We start from the raw sequence: 27,818 nt of genomic DNA on the forward strand, positions 1-27,818 counted from the left end.
TCCCTCATCTTCTTTTACAGTAATACCATTCACTATATTATCTGATCTTTGCCTCAGAGTAGCTAGTGCAAAGATAACCATGTTAACATGCTAAGCTCCTCTACATGATCACTATTATTTCACTTATGGTATTGACATCTTATTTTGCATAACTTGCAACTATTCTTTCTATTCTAATCTGTGAATCTGGTCCTATCTGACTTCATTGATTCTGAATTAGAGGTCCCAGACTATATAGTACTCTAACTGAGGACAATCGAAAAGATAGAAAATAATAATAATAATAATAATAATAATAATAGTCAAATGTTCCAATAAAAGTCAGAAAACATATGTCATACTTTTAGTAAAAATTAAAAAATAACAAAAACAACATACCGTAGCAGTGCTAAATGGTAATAATAACAATATAACCATCCATTATAGGCTATAGCACAATGCTACAGCTAAAACACATAGCAATAGCTACATTCATATCTCAGAGAGCCTCAGGAAATGACCATCAACCCCTTGCAGATACAAAAAGAAAATAAACTATTCAGAGACATATACCTGACTTCATTATCTTACCTGAACACATCCTTCCTGAACGTCATTCATCCTCTTTTCCCTTTTGCCCATTTCCAATCCATAGATCTGGACACGTCAATAGTATGCAGGCTGTTGGCACGCATTGACCAGGAGTGACACAGGACAATGGTCAGGGGATGCTGACAGAGGGAATGCACTCCCAGGAATGTTGCTGATCACAGAGCAGCTTTTATTAAGCAGAAACCAAACATAAGCTTACGAGCATGGCTTGTGTCGGGAAACTTCAGGAGAGTAGCAGAGGATGATGGGTGACCAGACAGTGCTCATTTAATGGGCCAAAAGCAGAAAAATCCACACGTTGAGGCAGTGTTTTCTCAGTATGATAAACTTGTGATACAGCAACATTTTAGGGTCTAGGTTGTAATACCAGGCACTATTTAAGGTAATGTAGCAGAGGTTGCCAGTAGGTTACAGTCTTTCAATTATTGTTGCAACACATTAGAAACACAGTCAAAATGTGTCATGATTAGGAGCGGTTTTCGCTCAAAACGCGTAGACCGACAGGTGTCTATGTATTTTACGCTGGTTTTAATGAATTAATGAAAGAGATGTTTTCATTTATTTCCTGCAGATGCTGGATTTCATTGCACAATTTTGGATTATACCATTCATGAACCGGCCTGCTGTTCTGTGCACTGCATCTATTCAAGTGTTCATGCCGCACTCCCTGGACATGCTGAGCTGATGCGTTTTGTACAACACTAAATATATGACACTGTGATACATTGTAGAGTAGTGAAACAGCTTGTATAAAAGTGTAAATTTGGTGTGCCCGCTAAATAACTCACCACACAGCCATTAATGTCTAAACTGCTGCCAACAAAAGTAAGTACAGCCCTAAGTGCAAATAACCAAATAGGGCCCAATTAGCCATTTTCCTTCCCAGATGTCATGTAACTCATTAGTGTTACAAGGTCTCAGGTGTGAATGGTGATTAAGTGTGTTAAATTTAGTGTTTTTGCTCACACACTGACTCATACTGGTCACTCGAACTTCCACCTGGCTCCTGATGGCAAAGAATTCTTTGAGGATCTGAAAAAAAATGTTGCTCCACATAAAGATGGGCTAGGCTATAAGAAGATTGCCAACACCCTGAAATTGAGCTACAGCATGGTGACTAAGCCCATTCAGAGGTTTAAGAAGACAGGTTCCACACAGAACAGGCCTCGCCATGGTCAACCAAAGAAGTTGAGTGCACGTACTCAGTCATATCCAGAAGTTGACTTTTCAGAAGAGATTTATGAGTGCTGCCTGCATTGCTGCAAAGGTTACGAGGGTGGGAAGTCAGCCTGTCAGTGCTCAGACCATACGCCGCACACTGCATCAAATTTGTCTGCATGGCTGTTGTTCCAGAAAGAAGCCTCTACTAAAGATGATGTACAAGAAAGCCCACAAAGTTTGCTGAAGACAAGTAGACTAAGGACATGGATTACTGGAGCCATGTCATGTGGTCTGATGAGAACAAGGTAAACTTATTTGGTTCAGATGATATCAGGCATGCGTGGCGGCAACCAGGTGTGGAGTACAAAGACATGAGTGTCTTGCCTAAAGTCAAGCATGGTGGTGGGAGTGTTATAGTTTGAGGCTGCATGACTGCTGCCGACTGTGGGGAGCTACAGCTTATTGTACTGTGACATACTGAAGCAGAGCAGGATTCCCTCTCTTTATATTTCAACATGGTGACGACTACAAACACACCTCCAAGATTACCACTGTCTTGCTAAAGAAACTGAGGCTAAAGGTGCTGGAATGGCCAAGCATGTCTCCAGACCTCAACCACATTGAACATCTGTGGAGCATCCTCAAAGGTGGTGGAGCGCAAGGTACCATCCCCCAGCTTCGTGATGTCATCATGGAGGAGTGGAAGAGGATCCAGCAGCTCCTGTAAAGCTCTAGTGAGCTCCATGCCCAAGAGAGTTAAGGGAGTGTTTGAAAATAATGGTAGCCACACAAAATATTGACACATTGGCCACAATTAGTCCATTTTCACTTAGGGGGTGTACTCACTTTTGTTGCCTGCGGGTCAGACATTAATGGCTGTGTGTTTAGTTTAGAGGGAGCACCAAATTTACTGTTATACAAGATGTACTCTGACTACTTTACATTGTATCAAAGTGTTATACCTTCAGTGTTGTCCCATGAAAAGATATAATAAAATGTTTAAAAAATGTGGGGGTGTACTCACTTTTGTGATAAACGTCTATGCACTACCAGTCCGTCACTTAAAGATTTTAGCTCGGTGATTTATTACATATTTTAGATTTAGCCTTCATGTTTTGTACAGTTGCTAACAGGTGTGTACAAGACTGTTGCTTTTTCTTCTCCTTGTATGGATTTACATTATAGGTATTGTTGAAGCGCAGTTATTTATCATTAAGATACCTAACTATCCACAAGAAATTGTAAACTATGTGCACTACAGTACTTTGTGCTGCCCCCAGCAGGCCAGATAGAAGTGCGCCTGCGCAGGAGAGCGATCGGGGGACTGTGTGGATGACGTAGGATGCATCATCCACACAAAGCAGAGAAGTATGGAAATCAAAAAAAGAAAGGAGATGCTGGATAAAGACTATAGGTGCCCATTGGACCAGACCTCCCTGTATGGGAGAAGAATAAAAGCTCTTTTGTGTCTTGCAGAGCAGATTGGCGCCATGCAGCAGGTGCAATAAGTATTGATCACGTCAACAATTTTCAAAGTAAATATATTTCTAAAGGTGCTCACCAGATGTCGGTAACAGCGCATCCAATCCCACACAGGCAAAGAAATCAAACCTTACTTGTCCATAATTTTAGTGATGTGTAATAATGAGAAATGACGCAGTGAAAAAGTATTGAACACGCTTACTGATATTTATTTATGTAGTTTGCCAGTGCCTTATGCTGAAAAACAGCCCCACGCAATGATGTTCCTACCTCCAAATGTCATGGTTTATATGTTTTTGGGGTGATATACAGTGCTCTTTGTCTCTAAACATGGCATGAATAATGGCAACCAAAGAGTTCAATTTTGTTCTTATCTGACCAGACTATATTCTCCCAGTATTTCATAGGCTTCACTAAATGTTGAGAAAGCTGTAAACGGTTGAACACACTTTTTGTTCAGCAATAGAGTCTTGCGTGGTGAGCACGCATACAGTCCATGGAGGTTGAGTGCATACTTATTGTTTTCTTTGAAAAAGTTGTACCTGCTGATTACAGGTCTTTCTATAGCTCTCCAAAGGTGGTCCTTGGCTCTTTGACAACCTCTCTGATAATTCTTTTCACTCCTCTGTCTGAAACCTTGCTGGGAGCACCCGGTCAAGTCATGTTTATGGTGAAATAATGATCTTTCCACTTCCAGATTATGGTCCTAATAGTGCTCACTAAAGCTTTGAGGTTGCAAAGGCCTTGAGACAGCTCACTAGTTTTAATCATCATAAGATGTTTCTTATGTGGTACCTTAGTAATGAGACACCTTTCTATAGGCCATCAGTTGAATCAGCTGATATTACTTTTCACTCAGTGGCAAGAATACTTTCTAATTATGGATATATTTCAGCTGCTGTAACGACTTTCCATGACCCTTAGCACCTCTCTTCCTTCATGTGTTCAATACTTTTTCCTTGTGTCATTTCGTATTATTACACATAACTGAATTTAGGGACATCATGGTTTGATTTATTTGCCTATGTGGACTGGATGGCTTGTTACTGACATCTGGTGAGAAATTCATGCCAATAGCACCTTTACAAATATATTTACTTAGAAAATTGGTGACGCGTTCAATGCTTATTTCACCCCTCTGTACATACAACATTCCAAAATGCTGTAACAAAGGGCTGAAAGATGTGGACCATATATTATATGGGGAAAACCCAATGACAGGTTCCATTTAATGAGACATTAATCATAGAAAAAAGCACACACATTTTTTTTTTTAAAAAAAGCATGGAAGCAATTCCTACTGAGATTACTACTTTATTGATAAAGACATTTAAAACGCACACTTAAGGAACATTTACACTGCAAAATTATTGCGAACGAGCGCCCCTTTGTTTCCCAATAATGTTGCACAGACTGACCGCGGCTGCGATGTACACCGGGCTGTCACATTTTGACAGCGCGGTGTAACGGGTTAACAGGCACGAGTGGAGAGCAGATCCACTCGTGCTTGATAGCCGCACATGTCAAATCAGCTGACATGTGCGGAACTCACCACCGGTTGGCCACCGCAGCCTGGAATGAGTATACAGACATGAGGCATGATGTACCCAGTATGTCCAATGTTGGTAAGAGGTTAACAGACGCTGGGGCTTGAGCCGTACTGGAGGTTAGTCAGACAAGTGAGTCTTCAACGGCTTCTCCACAATTGTCAGCTGTACTGTACTGCTGCTTCCCCCACACTGCCTGTCTGAGGTAAGTTGAGTCACACTTATGTCTTTTGTGTTTAGGACAACTTGTAATCACACTACAGTGAGAGCATAGCAGGCTATCATATGTTTCACATTGGAGTAGTCTACTCTGCTCCCATTGCAGAATGATTACAAGTTGCTCTGAGCATATCAGACATAAGTGTGAATCATCTCCAGACAGGCAGTGTGGACGAAGGGGCAGTACAGCATAGCTGGCAGTGCTTTGAGAGTCGGAGAGCTGAATGTTTGTAATGTAACACAGATAAACTCAGCTGCACTTTCTAATCATGAAGAAAGTTAGACCAGGAGATCAAGGCTGTAGCCTTAAGCCTGCTTTACACGCTACAAGATATCTTACGATGTGTCGGCAGGGTCACGTCGTAAGTGACGCACATCCGACATCGTAAGGTATGTTGTAGTGTGTGACAGCGACGTGCAATTGCGATTGAACGAAAAACCGTTCATCGCATGCACATCGTTCATTCCTGACGAATTGAACGTCAGATTTTTCATCGTACCCGGGGTAGCGCACATCTCAGTGTGTGACACCCTGGGAACGATGAACAGATCTCACCTGCCTCCTGCGGCTCCCGGCCCACAATGCGAAAGGAAGGAGGTGGGCGGGATGTATACGTCCCGCTCAACTCCGCCCCTCCGCTTCTATTGGCCAGCTGTCGCGTGACGTCGATGTGACGCCGAACGTCCCTCCCACTCCAGGAAGTGGACGTTCGCCGCCCACATCGAGGTCATATGGACGGGTAAGTACGTGTGACGGGGGGTTACTCGTATGTGCGGCACGTTCAACAAATACGAAATCGTATGCGAAATTGCAACGTGTAAAGCAGGCTTAAGGTTCAGATACGACTTTAAAGAAGGCAATTAACCCTAGAACGCGCAACCATAGAAATCTACCATAGAAAACAAGTAACCTAGGAGGCCTGTGAAGCCCCAGGTATGCGTTCTAGGGTTAAGTCATTTTATTATAAAGGTTAATATGAAATACAAACTTAAATGAAAAGTATGATATTGTGTACAGTTTTGTATATTCAACATACAAAGGTTAAGTACTTACATCACCAAAGAGCTTTTGAACATCATCTGTCTGGAACTGCAGCATTAGTCAGAGAAGCAGACAAAGACAGAACTCCTGTCTCTAGAATTGCACGTCAGATTGTTCATCGTACCCGGGGTAGCACACATTGCAGTGTGTGACACCCCGGGAACGATGAACAGATCTTACCAGCGTCCTGCAGCTCCCGGCCCACAATGCGAAAGGAAGGAGGTGGGCGGGATGTATACGTCCCGCTCAGCTCCGCCCCTCCGCTTCTATTGGCCGGCTGCCGCGTGACGTCGATGTGACGCCAAACGTCCCTCCCACTCCAGGAAGTGGACGTTCGCCGCCCACAGCGAGGTCGTATGGAAGGTAAGTATGTGTGACGGGGGTTAATCGTATGTGCGGCACATTCAACAAATTGAACGTGCTGCACATACGATGGGGACGTTGCAAATCGCATACGATATCGTATGCGAAATTGCAACGTGTAAAGCCTGCTTTACACGTTGCAATTAGTTGTACAATCGCATTTGCGATGTGACACGCCCAGGTTGCATACGGGATCTTATGAGATTGCACGTAGGTCATTCATTTGCTGTCACACGAGCGTTAGTAGTCTATGTTAAATTGATCAATTTTGTGTGCGCTCCTTTAGATCATGTGTTCTGTGACGTATGCATTGGGCACCCTTTTTTTTTTTTTTTTTTTTTTTATTGACTTGCCAAGCGTGTGTAATGTGTAGGGATGCGTTTTTACTATGTCATCTGCCATTCAGCTCTGCTACATGGCCGCTGACAGCAGACACAGACAGCCATGTAGCAGAGCTGAATGGCAGATGACAGCAGACACAGAAAGAGCCGCACTGTCAGAATGAACTCGGGTGAACTTCACCTGACTTCATTGTCATGCTGCGGCTCTGTCTGTGTCACGCCCTGATTAGCGGTCACCTGTGAAGGACTCACCGGTGACCACTAAACTCCTGAGTAACTGAATTGAGCAGCCCTCTCTCATATACTCACAGATCCCCGATCACCGGCGCGGAACTGCATTCACACTGCTCCGGCGGCTTTTACTGTTTTGAAAAAGCCGGCCGCCCATTAAACAATCTCGTGTTCCCTGCTTTCCCCGCCCACCGGCGCCGATGATTGGTTGCAGAGAGACACGCCCCCACGCTGAGTGACAGGTCGCCGGTGGGCGTGTCTATACTGTGCAGTGAAATAAATAATTAAATAATTAAAAAAAACGGCGTGCGGTCCCCCCCAATTTTAAAACCAGCCAGATAAAGCCATACGGCTGAAGGCTGGTATTCTCAGGATGGGGAGCTCCACGTTATGGGGAGCCCCCCAGCCTAACAATATCAGCCAACAGCCGCCCAGAATTGCCGCATACATTATATGCGACAGTTCTGGGACTGTACCCGGCTCTTCCCGATTTGCCGTGGTGCGTTGGCAAATCGGGGTAATAAGGAGTTATTGGCAGCCCATAGCTGCCAATAAATCCTAGATTAAACATGTCAGGCGTTTCCCCGAGATACCTTCCATGATTAATCTGTAAATTACAGTAAATAAACACACACACCCGAAAAAATCTTTTATTAGAGATAAAAAACACAAACATATACCCTGGTTAACCACTTTAATCAGCCCAAAAAAGCCCTCCATGTCCGCCGGAATCCAGGATGATCCACCGTCGCTTCCAGCGCTGCTGCATGGAGGGGACTTGGAGCTGCAGCAGACACCGCCGCTCCTGTCACCTCCACACAGCTAATGAAGGGAATAGCGAGATCAGCTGAGCTGTCACTGAGGTTACCCGCTGTCACTGGATACAGCGGTGGCCGCGGGTAACCTCAGTGACAGCTCAGCTGATCACGCGGCTCTCTTCATTAGCTGTGTGGAGGTGACAGGAGCGGCTGTGTCTTCTGCAACTCCGGTCACCTCCATGCAGCAGCGCTGGATGCGACGCTGGAGCATCCTGGATTCCGGTGGACATGGAGGGCTTTTTCGGGCTTATTAAAGTGGTTAACCAGGGTATATGTTTGTGTTTTTATTTCTAATAAATGATTTTTCGGGTGTGTGTGTTTATTTACTGTAATTTACAGATTAATCATGGAAGGTATCTCGGGGAGACGCCTGACATGTTTAATCTAGGACTTATTGGCAGCTATGGGATGCCAATAACTCCTTATTACCCCGATTTGCCAACGCACCAGGGCAAATCGGGAAGAGCCGGGTACAGTCCCAGAACTGTCGCATATAATGTATGCGGCAATTCTGGGCGGCTGTTGGCTGATATTGTTAGGCTGGGGGGCTCCCCTTAACGTGGAGCTCCCCATCCTGAGAATACCAGCCTTCAGCCGTATGGCTTTATCTGGCTGGTTTTAAAATTGGGGGGGGACCGCACGCCGTTTTTTTTAATTATTTAATTATTTATTTCACTGCACAGTATAGACACGCCCACCGGCTGCTGTGATTGGGTGCAGTGTGACACCTGTCACTCAGCGTGGGGGCGTGTCTCACTGTAACCAATCATAGGCGCCGGTGGGCTTGGAAAGCAGGGAATACGAGATTGTTTAATGGGCGGCCGGCTTTTTCAAAACAGTAAAAGCCGCCGGAGCAGTGTGAAGGCCGTGCAGTGCCGCGCCGGAGATCGGGGATCGGTGAGTATGAGAGAGGGGGATAGACTGACATGGACAGAGAGAGAGGGACAGAGATAGTGACCGACTGACAGAGATTAGTGAATGATAGACATTGTGAGGCGCTTCAGAACGCAGCTTTTCAGCTGCGCTCTGAAGTGGACCTTTTTTAAGCTGCGGTGCAGAGCGCACACCTGCGCACATAGCATCAGACACCAAAATCGTATGAGGGATGTCACACGTTACAATTGACTAGGTTCGTGCAACAAAACGCTCAATTCTAGACAAAGATACGATGTGTTTGCGATAAACGGTTTTGCATTCAATCCTAATCGCACGTAGATGTCACACGCAGATACCTCACAAACGATGCCGGATGTGCGTCACTTACAACTTGACCCCAACGACGGATTGTGAGATATATTGAAGCGTGTGTTGGGGGCTTAAAGCACGCTTTACATCTTACACACTGAGAAACATGCTCTAAGTTATTGTTCTTCTTTCTCCAGTGTGTTATTGCCTGCTTATGATTGACCAACTCATACAGGGAGAGAGGTACATGCCCCCAGTGAGAACTATCTAATAACAACCACATGGAATTAATAAACGTTAACTTATTAAGTGCCAAATATTTTGATTGCTAATATCTCAGCAGCAGACAGGTGAATATTTTATTTCACTCTGCGGCCACCATTACATGGATCCAGTTCAACATGAAAATTTTGGTGAAAGGTCCTCTACTTTAAGTATGATTTTCTTTGAAATCTCAGAACATTTCAAGGTTGAACATACATGGCTGAAATCATACATCCAGTGCATGATATAAGCTGCCCATGGATCTGGAAGCATGCATGAGCTGTCAGATTCCTTTTAAAAGTTACAATTCACCTTATTAAGATCAAGACTACTAGCAAACGTAACCCAGCGCAACACTGATCAACAATTCTAAATAATAGACTTTAGGCAGTGGGATATTTTGAACAAGTACATTTTTGACAACTAGCTTTATTTGCAAATATTAATTTAATTACAATTGTGTCCATTAAATACCTTTTAAATCTAATGCTTTTGCAATCAAAACTGAAAAATAAATCTTAAAAAAATGCATTGTCTTTGAGGTAATTAGCTATTTCCACTACCACGCCTACCAATCTTGTGTCGGGATGTAAGACAACTGGCTGCATTTTCTTTCTTACGTAGAACAGAAACACTGTTAAAAAGGACCTATCACCAGGTCAAAAGTGGACAGTTTTAGTTTCTGCTGCTGAGTATTTTATTTTTTAAATCATCTATACGATTCCAGGGCCTTAATATTTAGTGCTAATGTTTATGGTTTTACAGAGGGAAAGTGGCTATATTATAAGAGCAAAAACTGCCCACCTTTGACCTGGTGACAGGTCCTCTTTAAACCTTACTCCTTACCTGGTCAGAAGGATCAGCAGGAGATTAACCTCTGTCTTTTCTGCAAGATTTCTACTGTTTCAGGAACATGCAAAAAATGCTGCAGGCTCGTAACAATGTGGGTGATATTATAGTCAGATAAATACTTTTTAGGTTGTGTTCCTTTAAGATACTGTATGTGAAATTTGCTAAGGCTACTTTCACACTTGCGTTGTTTGGCATTAGTCACAATGCGTTGTGTGACGCATGTGACTGATACATTGTAAATAGTGTGATAATAAAGGCAACGAATTCCAGAGAGAGAGAGAGAGACCAGGAGTTTTTTTTACACGATTTAGAACGTTCTGCTGGAAATGCTGAGCATGCTCAGTAGAACGTGACGGAATCATGCACTGGAATCCCTCGCCAGATGCATGACGACGGAATCCAGCACCATATACATTCATTATGCCCCTTAACGGATCCTGACGGAATCCTGCAGAGTGTGTTTTTTCACAGCAACAAAAAACACTACATTGCGCGTTCCTCCCGCCCGACGGTCAGTCACTAAACGACTGATGCGCCACAGGGGGATGCAACGCAAAACCATCAGTTGCAATCCGCCCTTAATAGGAGTCTATGAAGAATAAACGGATTCCTGCAACGGTCACCGTAATTCCTCAAGGCGGAGGATTGCAACGGATTCAAAACAACGCAAGTGTGAAAGCAGCCTAAGTCATTCTGACATAAACCATGTTGCATCATGAGATTAAATGACACATTTTATTTATTTATTTATTTATTTATTTACTTGTTTTTTTTATGTTTTACATTTGAAATTTACATAGGGAAGGGTTGGATATGGGTTTCAGGCAGGCAGAGCAAGTGACAGAGGCACCAATATACTGAAAGTCTGGCTGGGGCCCACGGGCTCCACCCAGCTTCATGTCCCGCACTATGGGTACACAGTCAGCCAGGGTAATAGGGTTCACAGTTAACATACAAGGGTCATAGATAAAAGGCTAGAAGGTGAAAGTCAAGGTCATAACAGTAGAACCTGCAGCAACTCTCTATTCACATCAATACAATGTTTTGCAGAATATTAAATCATATACAGTAGCTAAGGGATAAAAAAATAAAGTTACACTTTCATATCACATCTCTGGACTTCACTCTTAATAAAACACAAAAACCAATGCAAATGACTATGACTATACTTGTAACAATAATCTTGTCACACACTGGAGCACATTCCAAATGACTTGTCAGACCTTACACAGGGATTCTAAAACGAGGCTAGTTGTACGCGCTAAACACCGATATTGAGAATGGACAGAATTTTGCAATTAATCTGTTTAAGCTTTCATTACTCAACATCTTTATAAGTTGCTAATACAACATTTAGGTCAATATTTAAGTGTATGCTAATTCTGTTTCAGTCAAAACTTAATATCTGTTCTTCTATATTTGGAAAATGGACAAACTAAATTGCTTTTCTGATTCTTGTTCTTCAATTGTAATTGAATTATCGTAAAATGTCAACCTACTGAAAATCTCAAAACCTGCAATTTACTTGAGACACGTGGGCCATGTTGACATTGTCTCATTACTATTGTCATCAGTTCCTGAATTGTCCTGTGGTGTAACACATTCAGCTGAAAAATCCTTTATGTACCCGACATTTAATTCATCTATTTGTTTGTCTGTCCAACCTGCAGTTTAGATCTTCTGAGATTCCCTCTAAACAGTTCAGGTTGGTGGTTATAAAAAATGATCATAGGAGGTAGAGGAAATAGGGGGCATCTACTTCATTTGTCACTGGATGATTTTACTTGATACAAAATGGCAGTTGCTTTCATATATAGAGAGAGCTGCAGATTCTTCAGAAGGAAATACCAGAAGCAAATATAGCCAAGGAGAATGAACACTTTGCTAGTCGTGTGATGCTCCTCTCATACATCTGAAGTTGATGCAAATGGAAGTCTCCTTTCTAATCTGAGAGCTTACAAACCCAGAATAGGATGAATATTACCCACATTGTTTGTGGATTATTAAGAGAATGTGCTCTCAGATTTCATAAGGAGCAGTGTATATAGCAGAAAAGAGCCAATCGTTAAAGTTTTGAATCATGGAGGGGACTCCCTCATAGGCTGAGGCGGATAGAAAGAGTACCCCTTTTATAAACTAAAGGCTTAGGGGTAGTAGCTCTCCATCCAGAATTAATGGTAAAGTACAACCTCCAGTTTCAGGCTTTATGGTATATGATTGTTAGAGGAAAGGCACACCTTTTCCCTAACGTCACCTGCTTACATCACACTACAGCACTTGCATCTCTGTTTCTTCATAGTTAAATCCTGCTCTCCACTCTTGGGTGCTGTTGTGTCATTGGTCTCTGGCTTCTCACTCTTGTTGGGAGTTTCTACAGGAGCACCATTGGGAGGGTGCTGTGCCTTTTCAGGTACTTCTCCATCAGCAGCTGGCTGTTGCTCTCCATCACCAATGACAACTAATTCAGCAGTGATGGCTTCTTCTAAACCCAGAACCTTCTTTGTTTCATTCTCATCTTCCACATTCTGGTAGCCCATGAAAATCATGGTTACTGGTTGCTCTGGGCCCAATGATGTCTCAGGAGGTCGAGCCTGTACACCGGGGATTTCTTTTCGAGGAGATGCTCTTTGGATTGAGTTTTTTTCATCTGATGTCAAGGAAACTTCACTAAGGGTTGCTTCCTCTGCCTTGTGGATCAGATCCTCTACCTCTGTGGAACTGAGCTGGTGGACGGTATCATTGGGAGCTGCAACCTCTGATCTCACTGCATGTACAACTGTAGACAAATTAAAGAGATAATGAGGACGTACATCGCATACTGTGGACACACAACATTAAAAGAGGTTGTTTAACTAGTTCTGAATTTAACACAGACTATAATAATCTGGGTAGTCAACAGTTTACCCTGCACTGATATTTTAGAATGTCAAACCAGTGCAGCAGCTTGCACAAGATTGTGAAGCTTTGGGGTGGGAAACCAGCAGTCAGTTGTAGCCAAACTTCCCAGAGAGATGAACATGGTTTATTCCTATGTGTACTTTCTGATTTACTGTATACAAAGAACTGAACCAGTGCTTGAGTATACAGATTAGGAAGAGATAAGGAAGCAATTACTCTGCTTCTTCTGTAGACCCAGTAAACATGTGATTTTGAGAGTAGGGAGGAAACTGGAGCTGTTGTGTCTCAGGAGACCCAGTCAGCTCTGCTATGGAGGTAGAAGTCTGAAATTCTCCTGTAACTGGTGCTAATTTGACAGCTCCAGTTACATGGAAAAACAGCAATAAAAATAATATAATGATATGTTAAAATACCCCTTCCACCCTCCAAAAGGCGCAGGGAGGGGCATAATGGATAAAATACAAAAAAGTAATAAAAAGCAAAAATAAATTAAAAAATAAAATAACCCCTTCCTGAAAAACGGAGATGCTGCAAGTCTGAATAACATTTTATAGCTAGTGATGGGCAGTACAATGCTCAGTGCTCGAAATGATGAGTGAACACTATGATGCTATAGCGCTTTTTAATCGAGTTGAGCAGGTCAGACGCTCAGATGGGCCGATTCGAGAAACAAGTATAATGGAAGTCAATGATTGGGCAGTTCAGCTCTCCGCCCAAGTACAGCCAGTCATAAACAAAGCACTTCCAGGGAAAGAAGGCCAGGTTTTGTTTTTTTTGGACACATTACATCTGAAAATGTTTTTACCCCCAGTGAAAGCCATTCAGACACTGCAAGTGGCTCTCACTGGGGTGCCATCTCACATCTTTCAGTGAAGCAAGCCGGCGCTTTCTGTTTGATTTTTAACAAACGAGACATCCAAGCACCCATGATACTTGGCCGAGCACTGAGTGTACCTGAGCACCCTGATACTTGATTAAGTATCAAGCAGTGGCGAGGATGCTCACCCATCAGTATTTCTAGCCTCTCTCCTATTGAAAAACAATATGTCCAAAATATAAAAATAATTTGTATAAAAAGGGGAACACAATCAAATCCTATTAAACAAAAATTAAAGAATAGGCAAGTATTTCCTGTTTTTATTTCCATTTTTCTGGATATAAGCAAAAAAAAGGATTTTAAAAAAAAAATAAATAATTGCATAAAAATTAAGCTCTCTGTATCATGAAAAAGTGGCAACAATTATTTCAATATACAAACAAATACATTTTTGAGAGCCATTAAATATGCATGTATGATAAAACCCAAAAATGTGCCTAGTCAGTAAGGGGCTAACATGGCTTGGTCATGAGTTCATTAAATAAAAAGATTATTATTATTAAGATAGATGTCCCAAAACATAGAAAACGTAAAATTACAATATGATTTTACAACCATTGTATGTGATATACAGGATCATTTTATGTGAAGAAAATGACCATATTAATATAGGTAGTCTAAAGGAATAAGATACTTGAAAGAAAACTGCACAATATGTATTTATAGAAAGAAGTGGGAGAGTAAATTGAAAGTAGGAGCTGCATTACTATATTACTACCGGTACTACACAAACACCAGAACATCTAAGTGTGGCCAACTGGTCGCAATTTGATGTCCAAGTAACTGTGTATGTCATGATACAATGGTATGATCAAATGTTTGCTACTGAAATTGTCTCCTAATGAAAAAAGAAAACACTTGACCTTTCACAGCACCCTACCTTTCTGTGCATCTTCATACACCTTGACCCCCTGCAGGGGGTACTCTTGAGGGAGCACAGTGTTGCTAGAGAGGACCTTAGTCTTCCCTGTGATTCTGTCCTTCTCTACAGTAATCTCCACAGAGTACATTGCTGGGACACAAACAGGACAGTGACATTAAATCTCACAATACCCCTCATTACCTCCCATTATCCTGCTGAGGGGCAGCAAGCAAGGGCCGGTAGATACAGGAGGAAGTGTGCGTAAAGTGAGAATAGCGAAGCAGGAAGATAGCAGGGTAACAGCCATTTCTTCAGTTTGTTTAATCCGTCATGCTGTAAGGAAACCAAGGGCACCAGCAGCAAACTGTGGATCAGCATGGTCGGGCTTCATTGCGCTATAGCAGTATGCTGGTGTAAGGAGACTTGCTAAGATGCTAAGAACATTATATGGCGTTAGTGATATAATTCATTTATGGATATCAGCAAAATAACATTTTGTTCTAAGAGAAATGTAGTTGCAAAATATTATTTTACATATCCTGGTGTTAGACTGATATCACTAGTGTTGAAATTGTTTGTATGGTATTTATTATTTTAGCCTACTACCGTGTTTCCCCCCCAAATAAGACAGAGGGTTATATTCTTTTCTGCTTTGAAAAATGTGCTAGGGCTTATTTTTTCAGGTGTCTAATATTTGTCTGCTGTATTAGTGTCTGATGATTGCACCACAATCTTTGGTATCTATACTGAGCCGAGAGTGATAGCTGCATACACATACACACTGTCACTCTCAGATGAGGAGTGCCGACTAATTAAGTGAACCCATATTCCCTCAGAATTCCGCCCACTGCTCTGAGAACTGGCACGGCACAGACACTCTATGCCTGCTGTACTGTATCACTGTACGGGGATTGTATCGCAATCCTTGGTGGCTATCCTAAGCTGAGAGTGACAGCTGCACAGACATACACACTGTCACTCTCAGATTAGGAGTGCCGCCAATGATTGCGGAGAGCAAGTGCATGGCTAATTAAGATAATGAATATTCACCGTCCTGTCCTATAATCCTGCGGACTGCTCAGAGTCCTGCACTGCACCTGCACTCTGCCTGTTGTATTACCGTTACTGCCCGCCTGATGATCACATCACAATCATTTCAACTATCCTAAGCTGAGTGTAACAGCTGCATAGAGATGAACATGGGGAAACACGGTATAGGGATTTTCATAGTTTTTTATAGGTTGAAGGTAGTTATAAGTCCATCAAGTTCAACCTATAGCCTTAAGTGTTAATCCAGAAAAAGATTTTGGGTTAATAATTTTGTTTATGCCACAAAAGAGTTATTTTTCCTCTGTATTTTTTCTTATCAATGTCTGTATCAGAGGAAAAAATGGACAGGAATGTACAGTTAGGTAACAGATTAAGGTGCAGCATGTTCTTAATTATTATTTTCCCACGCATCCATCATGTATTAAAGTATATTGGACTTACATATAGATTACAGTCCTTTATGGGGAGAGAAGCTGTCTGCCCAAGATCTCTAGATGGCTCAGGGTACATACAGACTTTTCGAATCATGGCAGCAACCGTGGCAGACCATGAGAATACATTTAGTCACACGTATATGAAAATGTTATGAAACTGTAAACAAATATCAAGAAGAAAGATCTAGGGTCAAATGTGCATGCAAGTCTCACGCACGCTGCCATCCCGCCACTCATGAAAAGTCACTAGCAAAAGTCTGTGTGTAGCGCCAGCCATAGGGACCGAAAAAAGCAAAGCATGCTGTTTGGTTGATCAATGTCCATTTCAGTGCTGCGCAAAGTATGAAATATCCCTTCTCAGTACAGCTTTTGTCTTCAGATTACATGGCTATATTACATGACCACTGTTAACTTGAGAAGAGCCCAGCCATGCCTCTCCCCTGAATGTTAAGACAGCCAAGCAATGTGCCGCACACTATGAGATGCTGCAAAACTTGTTAGCTTCTTCTGATATCCACTTACCTGCTCTCATTATATCTGGACTATCTGTCTTCTTAGCAGGGGACTGTGATATAGTCTGATCTACAGAAAAAATACAGTGATATTACGAAGAGCTGAATTTTTACCTGTTTCCACCTCTCATTAGACCTAAATTAAAAAATACACTAGAACTTACCTCTGGCAGTGTTCACTGTGGTCTGAAAGGAAAGACAAGTAATTAGTGTTTGCAAGTATGAATCCAAGTGAATAGATAAATCAAAGTACTGTATAGTCCCTCTAAGATCATTCTATTGTTTTATAACGTTCCTGTAATGTGACCCACTTAAGATATTTCTCTTCAAAACTTCAAAGAGTGCAACATCCTAAATGAAGGCAGATCAACAATCCACATATGTGACCCAGCTATGAATTGCATTACCATGGTAACTATAAACCGCTTGCTTCAGCTGTTTGTGCAGTCTATGGGTGTGACACTCAGGTGCCTAAACTGATTCTGCTTCATTGACAAGGGCCTAAAATTCAACTTGTATGAGGCAAGGCCCTGGAATATAGGTTAATTCCAAGTTATTCCTGATTATAACACGTCACAAGACTGTAGTGAGCGGTTTAATTTCATTTAGCTATATTATCTGTTTTTGGAGCTGATATGAGAACTTCAGATTAATAATTGATTCTCATTCAATAATGATGAATGTACATGTTTATATTATCATGGTGAGATATGTCTTTCCAATCTACAACATCTAAAAAGCCACTCTGCACTGCAGGGGGAACTTATAAATTGCTTACAATCTAATTTTACAAAATCCATTTTTTTACCAGCCCCTCTCTCCTCCACCTGCAATGCAGTGGAGGCGCTGATTATTATACAGGATTTGGTTGAACAGGACTTAGCCCTATTAAATGAGGTTCTATATCAAAATTTAAACCATTAACTCCAAAGCCAGGTATCACCATCCCAACCAGGCCAAATTTATTAAAGGGTGTTGTCCACTACTGGGACAATCCATTCTAATTCCCCACGTTTTGTCCCATTAAAATAAAAACACTTATAGTCACCTCCCATGCTGGTGCTGTTCCAGCGCTTGCGTTTCTTGGGCTCAGGTGAGCTTGTGACATCACGGGAGCCCATGCCCAATCACAGCTGGCTTTTCTCTCCCCGCCATTGTATGCATAAGTATTAACAGGAAGTGAGCACCCAGCTGCAGCTCCCACTTTCTGTTGACTACTCATACATCTGAAGGCTGGGAGAAATAAGCCAGCAGTGATTGGGCGCAGGGCTCCAGTGATGTCGCAAGCTCACCTGAGCCCAAAAAATGCAAGCGCCGACATTGCTGGAGTGGCACCAACATGGGAGGTGAGTATAAGTTGTTTTACTTTAATGTGGCAAAAGATGGGAACTGACACATAGTCGTAGAAGAAGTTGACAAACCCTTTGGATCTGTCATGTGCCACTTTATGTGGTACTACCTCTGGAATGCCCATCTTAAATCTACAGGTGCTTCACAAAAGTACACATTATTGGTTCATGTTTTTTCTCCATAGAAATGTTTCTATACTGTAAATCTCTAATTTTCCCAAAGCTAACAAGAAAAATTGCACAACAGATTGTTTATCTTGAGTACGCCAATACCCCACATATGGTCAGAAACTACTATTTCGGCACACAACAGGGATTTGAATACAAGGAGTGTTCTTTGACTGACATTTTTGCTGGAATAGATTGTGTCTACCATGTCGCATTTGGTGAGCGCCGGAAGTGCCAATACAGCAGACTTTCCCCACAGATGAGCGAATTTTGGAAACTGCCCCCTTAAGAAATGTATCTAGGGGTGTAGTAAGCATTTGAAACCATGATGACTTGTGATTTGTGGAATTTTTAATTTAGGGCTGTGAATTTGAAATATTATATTTATCCTTGAAAATGTTCCATTAGCTCCAAATGTTTCATTTTCACAAGGAGAAAATGAACTGCAGAATTTGCTGTGCACTTTCTGCTAAGTGTGACAATACGCCATGTGGTCGGAAATTACTCTTTGGCAAGTGGAAGGGCTCAGAGAAAGAGCAGTATTTGACTTTTAAAGTGCATATTGTGCTGGAATTGATTGTGGATGCCATGTCACATTTAGGCTATGTGCGCACGTGTGCGTAATTCATGCAGTTACGCTGCGCTTTGTAGCGCAGCGTTACTGCATGCGTCCTGCGTCCCCTGCACAGTCTATGGAGATTGTGCAGGGGCCGTGCACATGTGGCGTCTTAGAGCGCAGCGCTTTGGCTGCTGCCCGAAGCGCTGCGTTCTAGAAGTGACATGTCACTTCTTTTGTGCGCTTTGCCGGCAGCTCCCGCTCTGTCTATGGCAGGAGCTGCAGGCAGAGCGCATGGAATCGGCTTTTTTTTCTCTACGGACATTTTCTGCAGCGATTTGAAGCGCACATGTGCTCTTCAGATCGCTGCAGAAAATTCTGCAGTGACTGTACGCAACGTGCGCACATAGCCTAATAGAGCTCCTAAGATCCCCCCACTGGTGAACCCATTTTGGAAATGACATCTATTGAGGTATTCATCTAGCATTGAGAATTTTAGTCCCAGAGGTGACTCATGGAATTATAGAACATTGGGCGGTGGAATTAAACATTATTTTTTTCCCCTAAAATGTTGTTTTAACCACAAGTTTTTAATTTTCAAAATAGCTAAAAGAAAAAAAATGGACCAAACAATTTGTTACACAAGTAGTACCACATTGGAGTGAAGAATGATTTGTGGGTGCCATGGCGTGCCAGAGCACCTGAGGTTCCAGAATGGCAGAATCCCCCTGTAAGTGACCCCATTTTACAAACTACTCCTCTCAATGAAGGTGATGATTGACACCTCCAAGTTTCACAGAATTTTATACTATTAGTAGTAAAAACCAACCGGTAGGTAGTTGCTAACAGAGGCAACTGTCAAAAAATCTGTGTCTTCCACTATCATCTAGCTGATCACAGACTGCTCCTACCGGCATTTCAGAGGCTTCCACTAACATCACATGAACAGAGTGGCAGCTTCTTATTCGGTCTGCTTTTTCGATGAGGCATGACTGCCGACATCATGCTGATTAACAGCTGGTTTCCTACAGTTTGCAGCAGTGAGCCAGCTGCCAATCAGCATGACTACAGCAGTGATACCCTGTCAATACAGCAGAGTAGAAAAAGCCGCCACTTTGTCGATGTGACGTCAGCTGAAGCCACTGAATCGATGGTGGGAGCGTTCTGTAACCACTCTGTGCTCTCAGAGATTGTCGCCGGGCACAACAGGCAGGTAGTTAGTAACATTGTAAAAAAAATATCCACATAACCACTTTAAATTTAGAAATGTTATTCCAGGAAATAACCTATCAGGAAGTTGTCTAGTAATCCAGTTCAGGTTTTCAAATAACCTTGTCAGAGTTTGTCCAAAAAGGGATAGAGACTGGGATTTTAACCAAAAATCAGGGAGAATTAATTATGTCAGTTTGCCCAGTCACTCTTGTTCGTCATTCACTCTCCAAACTACATAAGATGTTGTATCCTTCTCCAATGAGACCAATCAGTAATTGGTTCCTTAAATGAAAATATGAGTGGCTGGGTGAGTATCCTGTTGTAGCCTTTAGTGAAACAGATTTCTTTTTTCATTAACAACACTAAACATATTCTACAATTATTGTCTGAGGTAAAATGATGTCAAGTTATAAATGAATCACATGTGATGTGTCTGCATTATATAGCTCTATTTTGTCTGAGTGTGCTCTATGAGTATTATTCAGGCTCCTTGAAAAATACAGCAATTTCTCTGTCAACTTAAGGGAATATATTATTTCTTCTGTCCAGTATCTTTTGTCAATTTTTTTCTATTCAATCGAAAATATTACTTACAGACTACAGGAGCCAGTATGGGCATGAATTTTTCGCCATGTTTAGTTTATTTTGCTTAGTGGGGGACAGTAATATTTTTTTCCGTAGTGAAAATAATTTTGAAGGATCATTAATCTTGTATGGCCGTTACAGTATGTTACACGTCTGCCCCGATTCACTAGACTTTCTTTTGCTTCGTGTCAGGCTATCCAAGTAGCCTGATATGGTCCTGCAATGTACTTCCTAGGCCTATATTGTATATTGGTATTGTACGAGGGGCTGTTAATAAGTCTTTGGCTTTACCCAGAAAGAAACGAGATAGGATGGTGAAACTGTATATTTATTCCACATACTCTCCACTGATGTCAACACATTTCTTACATCAGTATTCCAAGTTCTGTAAGCCTAGCAAAAAGAAGGATTTTGGTTGTGCCTCAAACCAGGCATCCGTAGCAGCCATGGCATCAGACATGGTGTGAAATTTGGTACCCTTGAGGTGTTTCTTCAGGTTTGGAAACAGATGATAGTCGGAGGGAGCTAGATCTGGTGAATAAGGTGGGTGGTCAACCAGTTGGGAGCCCAGCTATGCCAGTTTTGCCATGGTCGCTTGTGCAGTGTGAGTGGATGCGTTGTCTTGCAGGAGCAAGATTCCTTTGGACAGCTTGCCGCGCCTTTTGGCCTTCAGTGCTGCCTGCAATTGGTCCAAATGTTCAATGTAATACCTTTCATTGATGGTGGAACCCTTTTGAAGGTAGTCCACTAGCAGCACGCCCTCCTTATCACAGAACACAGACGCCATCACCTTAGTGGCTGATTTTTGCACCCTGAACTTCTTTGGATGAGGAGAACCACTGTGCCTCCACTCTTTTGCTTGCTCCTTGTTTTCAGGGTCATGCAAATAAATCCAGGTCTCATCCACAGTGATCAGTCGATCCAGGAAGTTCTTAGTAGTCCAGAAACACTGACAAATGGACTGAGAGGTTTTCACACGCATGCTTCTCTGATCTGTTGTCAAACGTTTGGGGACCCACTTTGCAGAGAGCTTCCTCATGTCCAAATGTTCATGGATAATGATACAAACACCTTCACGGGAAATCCCCATGATGTCTGCCATTACTTTAGCTGAAATTCATCTATTCTCTAGTATGAGGTTGTGCACAGCATCAACAATCTCAGGAACAACCATCACTCTCAGTCGTCCAGGACATTCCTCATCATTGATGCTGAAGTGGCCCATTTTAAATTTGGCAACCCAGTTCTTAACTGAGAAATATGAAGGGCATTGATCCCCAATGTCTATGACATATCAGCATGAATATCCTTTGCGGATGTTCCTTGCAGAAACAAGAATTTTATCACTCCTGTGCTCTTAGTTGCTGTGAATATCACATTAGACTCCGCCATTTTGTTTTCCCGTGTGCATAGAACACTGTTGCCAAAAGCAACAAACACAACATTTTGAAAACATATATTTAGACACATAAGGTTTTCATGGAATGTAACATTCATTACCATAGAAACAGAAAAAGATCACAAAGACTTATCAGCACCCATCATATTAAGACTTTCTATAGCTCTTTAAGTTTGTCTATGCACAATTCTGATCAACAGGCTTTCAGGTCTTTTCCTGCTCGCCTGTGGTCTTCGGTCCCTGAGTTACTTGTCTGCAGCCTCCAGTAACCCTGCTGCCCAACAGTGGTCCTGGAAGTGCAGGTTTCAGGACTCCTATAAAACGTTTACATTGTCTCCTGTAACTCTGCTATCTGTTTCCCATGTGTAACTCCCAACTGCTGCTCCGACGCACATGATCCTTGTGACCTTGGATTTTGAGGATCCACCTTACCTAGTGTGCCCACTGTAATGCTCACCAAAGTTACTGCGAGCAGTGGTGGACCCACTGGACCACGGGAAGGACTCGGGCTTACCCTGACATAGGAGGGCTTAACTACCCAACCGGGTATTTGCCAAAGTCTCTGAAGCTGAGGATGGGTTTGACTGCCGGTGGACATCAGGTGCCACTCTCCCTGGGCAGTGTCCAGGACTGTGCTGATCCCCAGGGAAGAGACGGGCTCAGGTACAGACATGTACAGTCTCTGGTGTATGCAGGTTAAGCTGGGATGACTGATGCAGATAAGACAGCTGGTATAGGCAGGTATGGAGGGTGTAGGAGGTATTTACGGGTAAGGGAAGGGGAGAATCCAGCAACCTGTCAGTATCACTAAGAACAAGTCCACTGTTCGAAACGTGTAATATGAAGGCTGCGATCCTCCCTGTGTTCTGTCTTCATCCATGCTTTTAACAAGAATTAAATAAAGGCACTTTTAATTCAATATCTTCATGGACTTCTTTCTGGATCCTCCTTTGCTGTTACAAACCTCCCTATATATAGTATGATGCTACTCATGGCCCCCTATAAACAGCATGAGGCCACATATAGCCCCCTATAAACAGTATGAGCCCCCACATAGTTTCCTATATACAGTATGAGTCCACACATAGCCTCACTATATACAGAATGAGCACACACATAGCTCCCTATAAACGGCATGAGTCCACACATAGCCCCACAACATACATAAGTGCTCTCAATTAGGGATGTACAAAACAGCACCTAGAATTGTTGTGGACTAGTAGGGAGAATCTAGTACTATGCTTGCACCTATGTGGTTAACTCTGATTGTTGCACCTTATTAGCCATGTCTTTTGTGTCAGGTATATATGTATATATCTTTAGATTGGCCTTTCCTGATTGTTATAACAAATTATCTAATATTGCTAGGATCCTCTTTTATTATTGGCCTTTGTTTTGATATTTGCAGGCCCGTTTTGCCTTTATATTCATCCTTACCTCTAATTTGCATTTTAAAAAATGTTTGTAATTAAAAACTGTTTATCTAATGAATAATAAAAAAACACATTTCTTTTTTGAGCAATAAAACTCGCTGTTTCTCCTGTCTTCTTATATACAGGATGAGCCCACGCATAGCTCCCTATAAACAGCATGAGCACACACATAGCCCCTATAAACAGAATGAGCCCCCACAGAGACCCATGGTATACAGCATGAGCCCACACATAAAATAGCAAATATACTCCGGCACACTAAAAGAATTATATGAGAGATATCCAAAATGGTGCTCAAAAATACATCTTTATTTTTATATTTTGTCCGACGTTTCAACCCGAAGGTTTTCTTCAAGGACTGAATTTTTTAATACATATGAAGAAAAGAAAAACATAGTCATACATATGTAATATACATGGATGTCATAACAGGAAAAAAAAGACACATATGATACATTAGTAAAATGACAAAAGAAAATAAAAAAACAAACTAAAAGAACAAAAAAATTTTTTGAACAAAAAAATTACATGACAAAGAACAAAAGTATGTAGAGAGCTCTCCACAATTATCTTGCATGAGGAATTCCCATGGTAACAGGGATTATTTTAATGAGATCTACAGGATATATTATGGCATAACAAAGAGCAGAAATGGATGACATACCTATGTCAAATCAGAGTAAACATTTTTCTGAGTAGGTTTTCAGAGGAGCACCCGATGTATCAGGTAAATACGAAGATTCTTAAATAAGAATAGCGCTATGTGAGTAAAGAATACAATTATCAACACATATCGTTGGATAAAGTACAAGAGAGAAAAGGAGAAAGAAGAAGAAGAAGAAGAAGAAGAAAAAAGAAAAAGAAAAAGAGGAGGAAAAGAGTAAGATGTTTCCAGAAGGAAAAAGGGGGAGAACAAAGAAACGGATAACAGGGTGTCGGGGGCATACCTGTTGAATACAGGGTGTTAGATCCTCAAAGAGGTGGAATATTATAAAGAGGAGGGCCGAGTCCGTCTAACAAGCCAAACCAAGACATCAATGAATAAACAGTATGACATGGAGTTACTGAGATATGAGTATCATACATGAATCTACCTTATGCGCGTGGATAGGTGGGCCAAAGATCTAAATTATTGTCGTGTTCGTCAAGAGGGACCTGAGTAAGTCCGTATTGGATATTACTGCAGCGATAGGAATGAACAAAAAAATGTTTTATATTATTATTACTTAAGTGCCTGTATGGGCTAGAATGACATTCCACTATCAAGGATTGAGTATAATAGATCCCTATGGGTTAAAGAGAACACAAAAATTGGATATATGTACCATAAAGAGGGTCCCAAATGGCGTGGATCATTCATATGATAGTATGGTTACCGTTAATGTTCAAGGGAAATGCCCAGGAGTCATAAAGTGGCTGATAACAGAGAAATGACAATAATCAGGGTGATTAATAAATGAGTCTGGGATATTGTAAGGAGGACACATAGGCTCCCTATATACAGTATGAGCCCAAACAAAGCCTCACTATATACAGTATGTGCACACACATAGCCCCTATAAACAGCATAAGAAAAAAAAATCACTGCATGCTGCAATTGGCAGCGAATTGTGCACAACACGCACCCATTCAAGTCGATGGATACCTGAAAAACATAGGACTGCACTTGAATGTCATCTAAGTGTAGTCAAATATATGCAGAGACAGGTAATGGAAAAGATGGAGAAATGAAGTTGTCAGCACCTTTGATCCGATTCTCCAATTCAATTTGCCATCTCCCCAGAATGGGACTTGGCCATTCTTTAAGCCAGATGTAGCAAGCTGGATCCCAGCTTTCAATGCTACATGCGTCTTTCAGGTGTACAATTGAAGCCCTGATCCCCAGCACTTCTGGGTCAGGATTATGTTAGCAGCATGACCACGTCATCTGATCATGATGCTGTAGTCACTCTCCTGTGCCGCATAGGAAAGGTGAACATCAGTACGGTAAGCGCTACAATGAACTGAAGAAACCAAAGATTTAATGTAATGTAATTTGTTGTGAGAGTATGTAGGGTGGGAGAAGACTTCAGACTTCACTTGTTTGTGGCCTCCAGTAGCCCTGCTACCTGTCAGTGGTCTCCAGGACACCGCATATGCACACCAGAACCCCTTTAAGACTTTCAGCTAGGATCTACGTGTCCACCTGCAGCTACCAGGACGTCTCCTGTTTGCTTAAGGCTTCCAGGACCCCTTTAAGACTTTCAGTTTGCCTTTATGTGTTCTCCTGCGGCTTCAGATACGTCTTCTGTCCGCTTGAGGCTTCCAGGACCACCTTAAAACTTTAAGTTTGCCTCTACGTATCAACCTGTGGTTTCCAGGATGTTTCCTGTCAGCTTGCGGCTTCCAGGAACCCTTTATGACTTTTAGTTTTCCTCCAGTAATTCTACTATCTGTTTCCTGTGTGCAACATCTGCCTGTTGCTGCACCAACAACCGTGGCCCATGTGCCCACTCCGACCTTGGGCTTAGATAATCCACCTCACCTACTTTGGCTACTTTCTGTAACAGTATACCAGGACTATGGACCCAAAGGCACAACAGTAACAACACTGTTGCAGTGGGTTATGGACTTTTGTTTAGCTTGAGGGGCCCTTTGAGGAGATGGTACTGTTACGCAACTGTACCCGGTCCACTAGACCTTTTCAATTAGCCCAGCGTGCTCTCATGTGTTGTATTTCTTAGGCCTATATAAGGCATCCCAAGACTCATACTTCTGCCTTGGTAATGTGTAAGACTTTCTACTAACTCCACAGAAGACCAATTCTGCAGAAAACCAGAGAAGATGGAAGTCTGCAGAGGCAAGCTGTGGATGTGAAAGCAAGATGTGGCAGCATATCAGGGTACATCACATGGCAGGTTATCAGGGTACATCACATGGCAGGAACGCAAATACAGGACACAGGACCAGGCTGGAGTCCAGGTGGAATGCCAGTAACCAGATACGCCGGTCCCTGAATATGCAGATACCTGAAGATCCAGGACAATGATTAACCTGACTGCAAACAGGATAACAGCTTCATATAGGTGACCAGAGACTCAGGGAGTATACTGGACTCAGGAACAGAAGACACCAGCCCTTCAGGAAACATATCAAGACACATATAAAAATGATACAAAGTGCTCTGCCTCTCCTATCAGGAGGAGAAGCCCTAAATAGTTGGGGCCTCCCAGCAATAGGCTGGGGACACCTTAGCAAGGTGCGCACATCTCCCTATAAAAGATGAGGAGGTGTGCGCGCGCACCCCCAAGGCTGGAGAGCAGTAAACTCCACACATGTGCAGAGCCTGCAGCCTAAGTGGGAGCAGAGCCGACCATCACATGAGCATCCACTGGGCTCAACAGGCGGGGACTGCACTTATACGCGGATGGCAGAGAAGAGGGAAGCAGGTACACTGCACAAGGTACAGAGGGACGCCAGCATCACTAGCATGCTGGTATGACAGGGCTGACCTGACATTAGAACTGTTAGCTGTTATAAACTTGGTGATGTATTCATGTACTGATGGTGGTTCTGGTGATTATTTCTGTACTACTGTTGGCTCTGGAGTTGTATATTTTTACTGATGATGGTTCTACTTACAGTGCTGGCCAAAAGTATTGGCACCCCTGCAATTCTGTCAGATAATACTCAGTTCCTTCTTGAAAATTATTGCAATCACAAATTCTTTGGTATTATTATTTTCATTTAATTTGTTTTCAATGAAAAAAAAAAAAAATTGTCATAAAGCCAAATTGGATATAATTCCACACCAAACATAAAAAAGGGGGTGGACAAAAGTATTGGCACTGTTTGAAAAATCATGTGATGCTTCTCTAATTTGTGTAATTAACAGCACCTGTAACTTACCTGTGGCACCTAACAGGTGTTGGCAATAACTAAATCACACTTGCAGCCAGTTGACATGGATTAAAGTTGACTCAACCTCTGTCCTGTGTCCTTGTGTGTACCACATTAAGCATGGAGAAAAGAAAGAAGACCAAAGAACTGTCTGAGGACTTGAGAATCCAAATTGTGAGGAAGCATGAGCAATCTCAAGGCTACAAGTCCATCTCCAAAGACCTGAAAGTTCCTGTGTCTACGGTGCGCAGTGTCATCAAGAAGTGTAAAGCCCATGGCACTGTGGCTAACCTCCCTAGATGTGGAAGGAAAAGAAAAATTGACGAGAGATTTCAATGCAGGATTGTGCGGATGGTGGATAAAGAACCACGACTAACATCCAAACAAGTTCAAGCTGCCCTGCAGTCCAAGGGTACAACAGTGTCAACCCGTACTATCCGTCGGCGTCTGAATGAAAAGGGACTGTATAGTAGGATACCCAGGAAGACCCCACTTCTTACCCCGAGAC

General features: G+C 42.2%; 1 protein-coding gene across 2 annotated transcripts in view; it reads right to left on the bottom strand.

Moving 5' to 3' along the window:
* Positions 1-9,689: 9,689 nt before the first annotated feature.
* PALM (paralemmin) overlaps positions 9,690-27,818 on the bottom strand; it is a 264,993-nt gene continuing 246,864 nt past the window's right edge. The window contains exons 6-9 of one of the 2 annotated variants that reach the window (XM_075352808.1): positions 16,894-16,915; positions 16,740-16,799; positions 14,752-14,883; positions 9,690-12,872 (exon numbers count right to left, since the gene is read on the bottom strand). In XM_075352808.1, the coding sequence (XP_075208923.1) occupies positions 12,355-12,872; positions 14,752-14,883; positions 16,740-16,799; positions 16,894-16,915 (732 nt within the window). In that variant the 3' untranslated portion in view covers positions 9,690-12,354. The remainder of the gene's footprint in view (positions 12,873-14,751; positions 14,884-16,739; positions 16,800-16,893; positions 16,916-27,818) is intronic. The other variant, XM_075352799.1, reaches the window with a different exon arrangement.

The sequence above is a fragment of the Anomaloglossus baeobatrachus genome, chromosome 1, assembly GCF_048569485.1.
Source record: "Anomaloglossus baeobatrachus isolate aAnoBae1 chromosome 1, aAnoBae1.hap1, whole genome shotgun sequence".
Lineage (NCBI taxonomy): Eukaryota > Metazoa > Chordata > Amphibia > Anura > Aromobatidae > Anomaloglossus > Anomaloglossus baeobatrachus.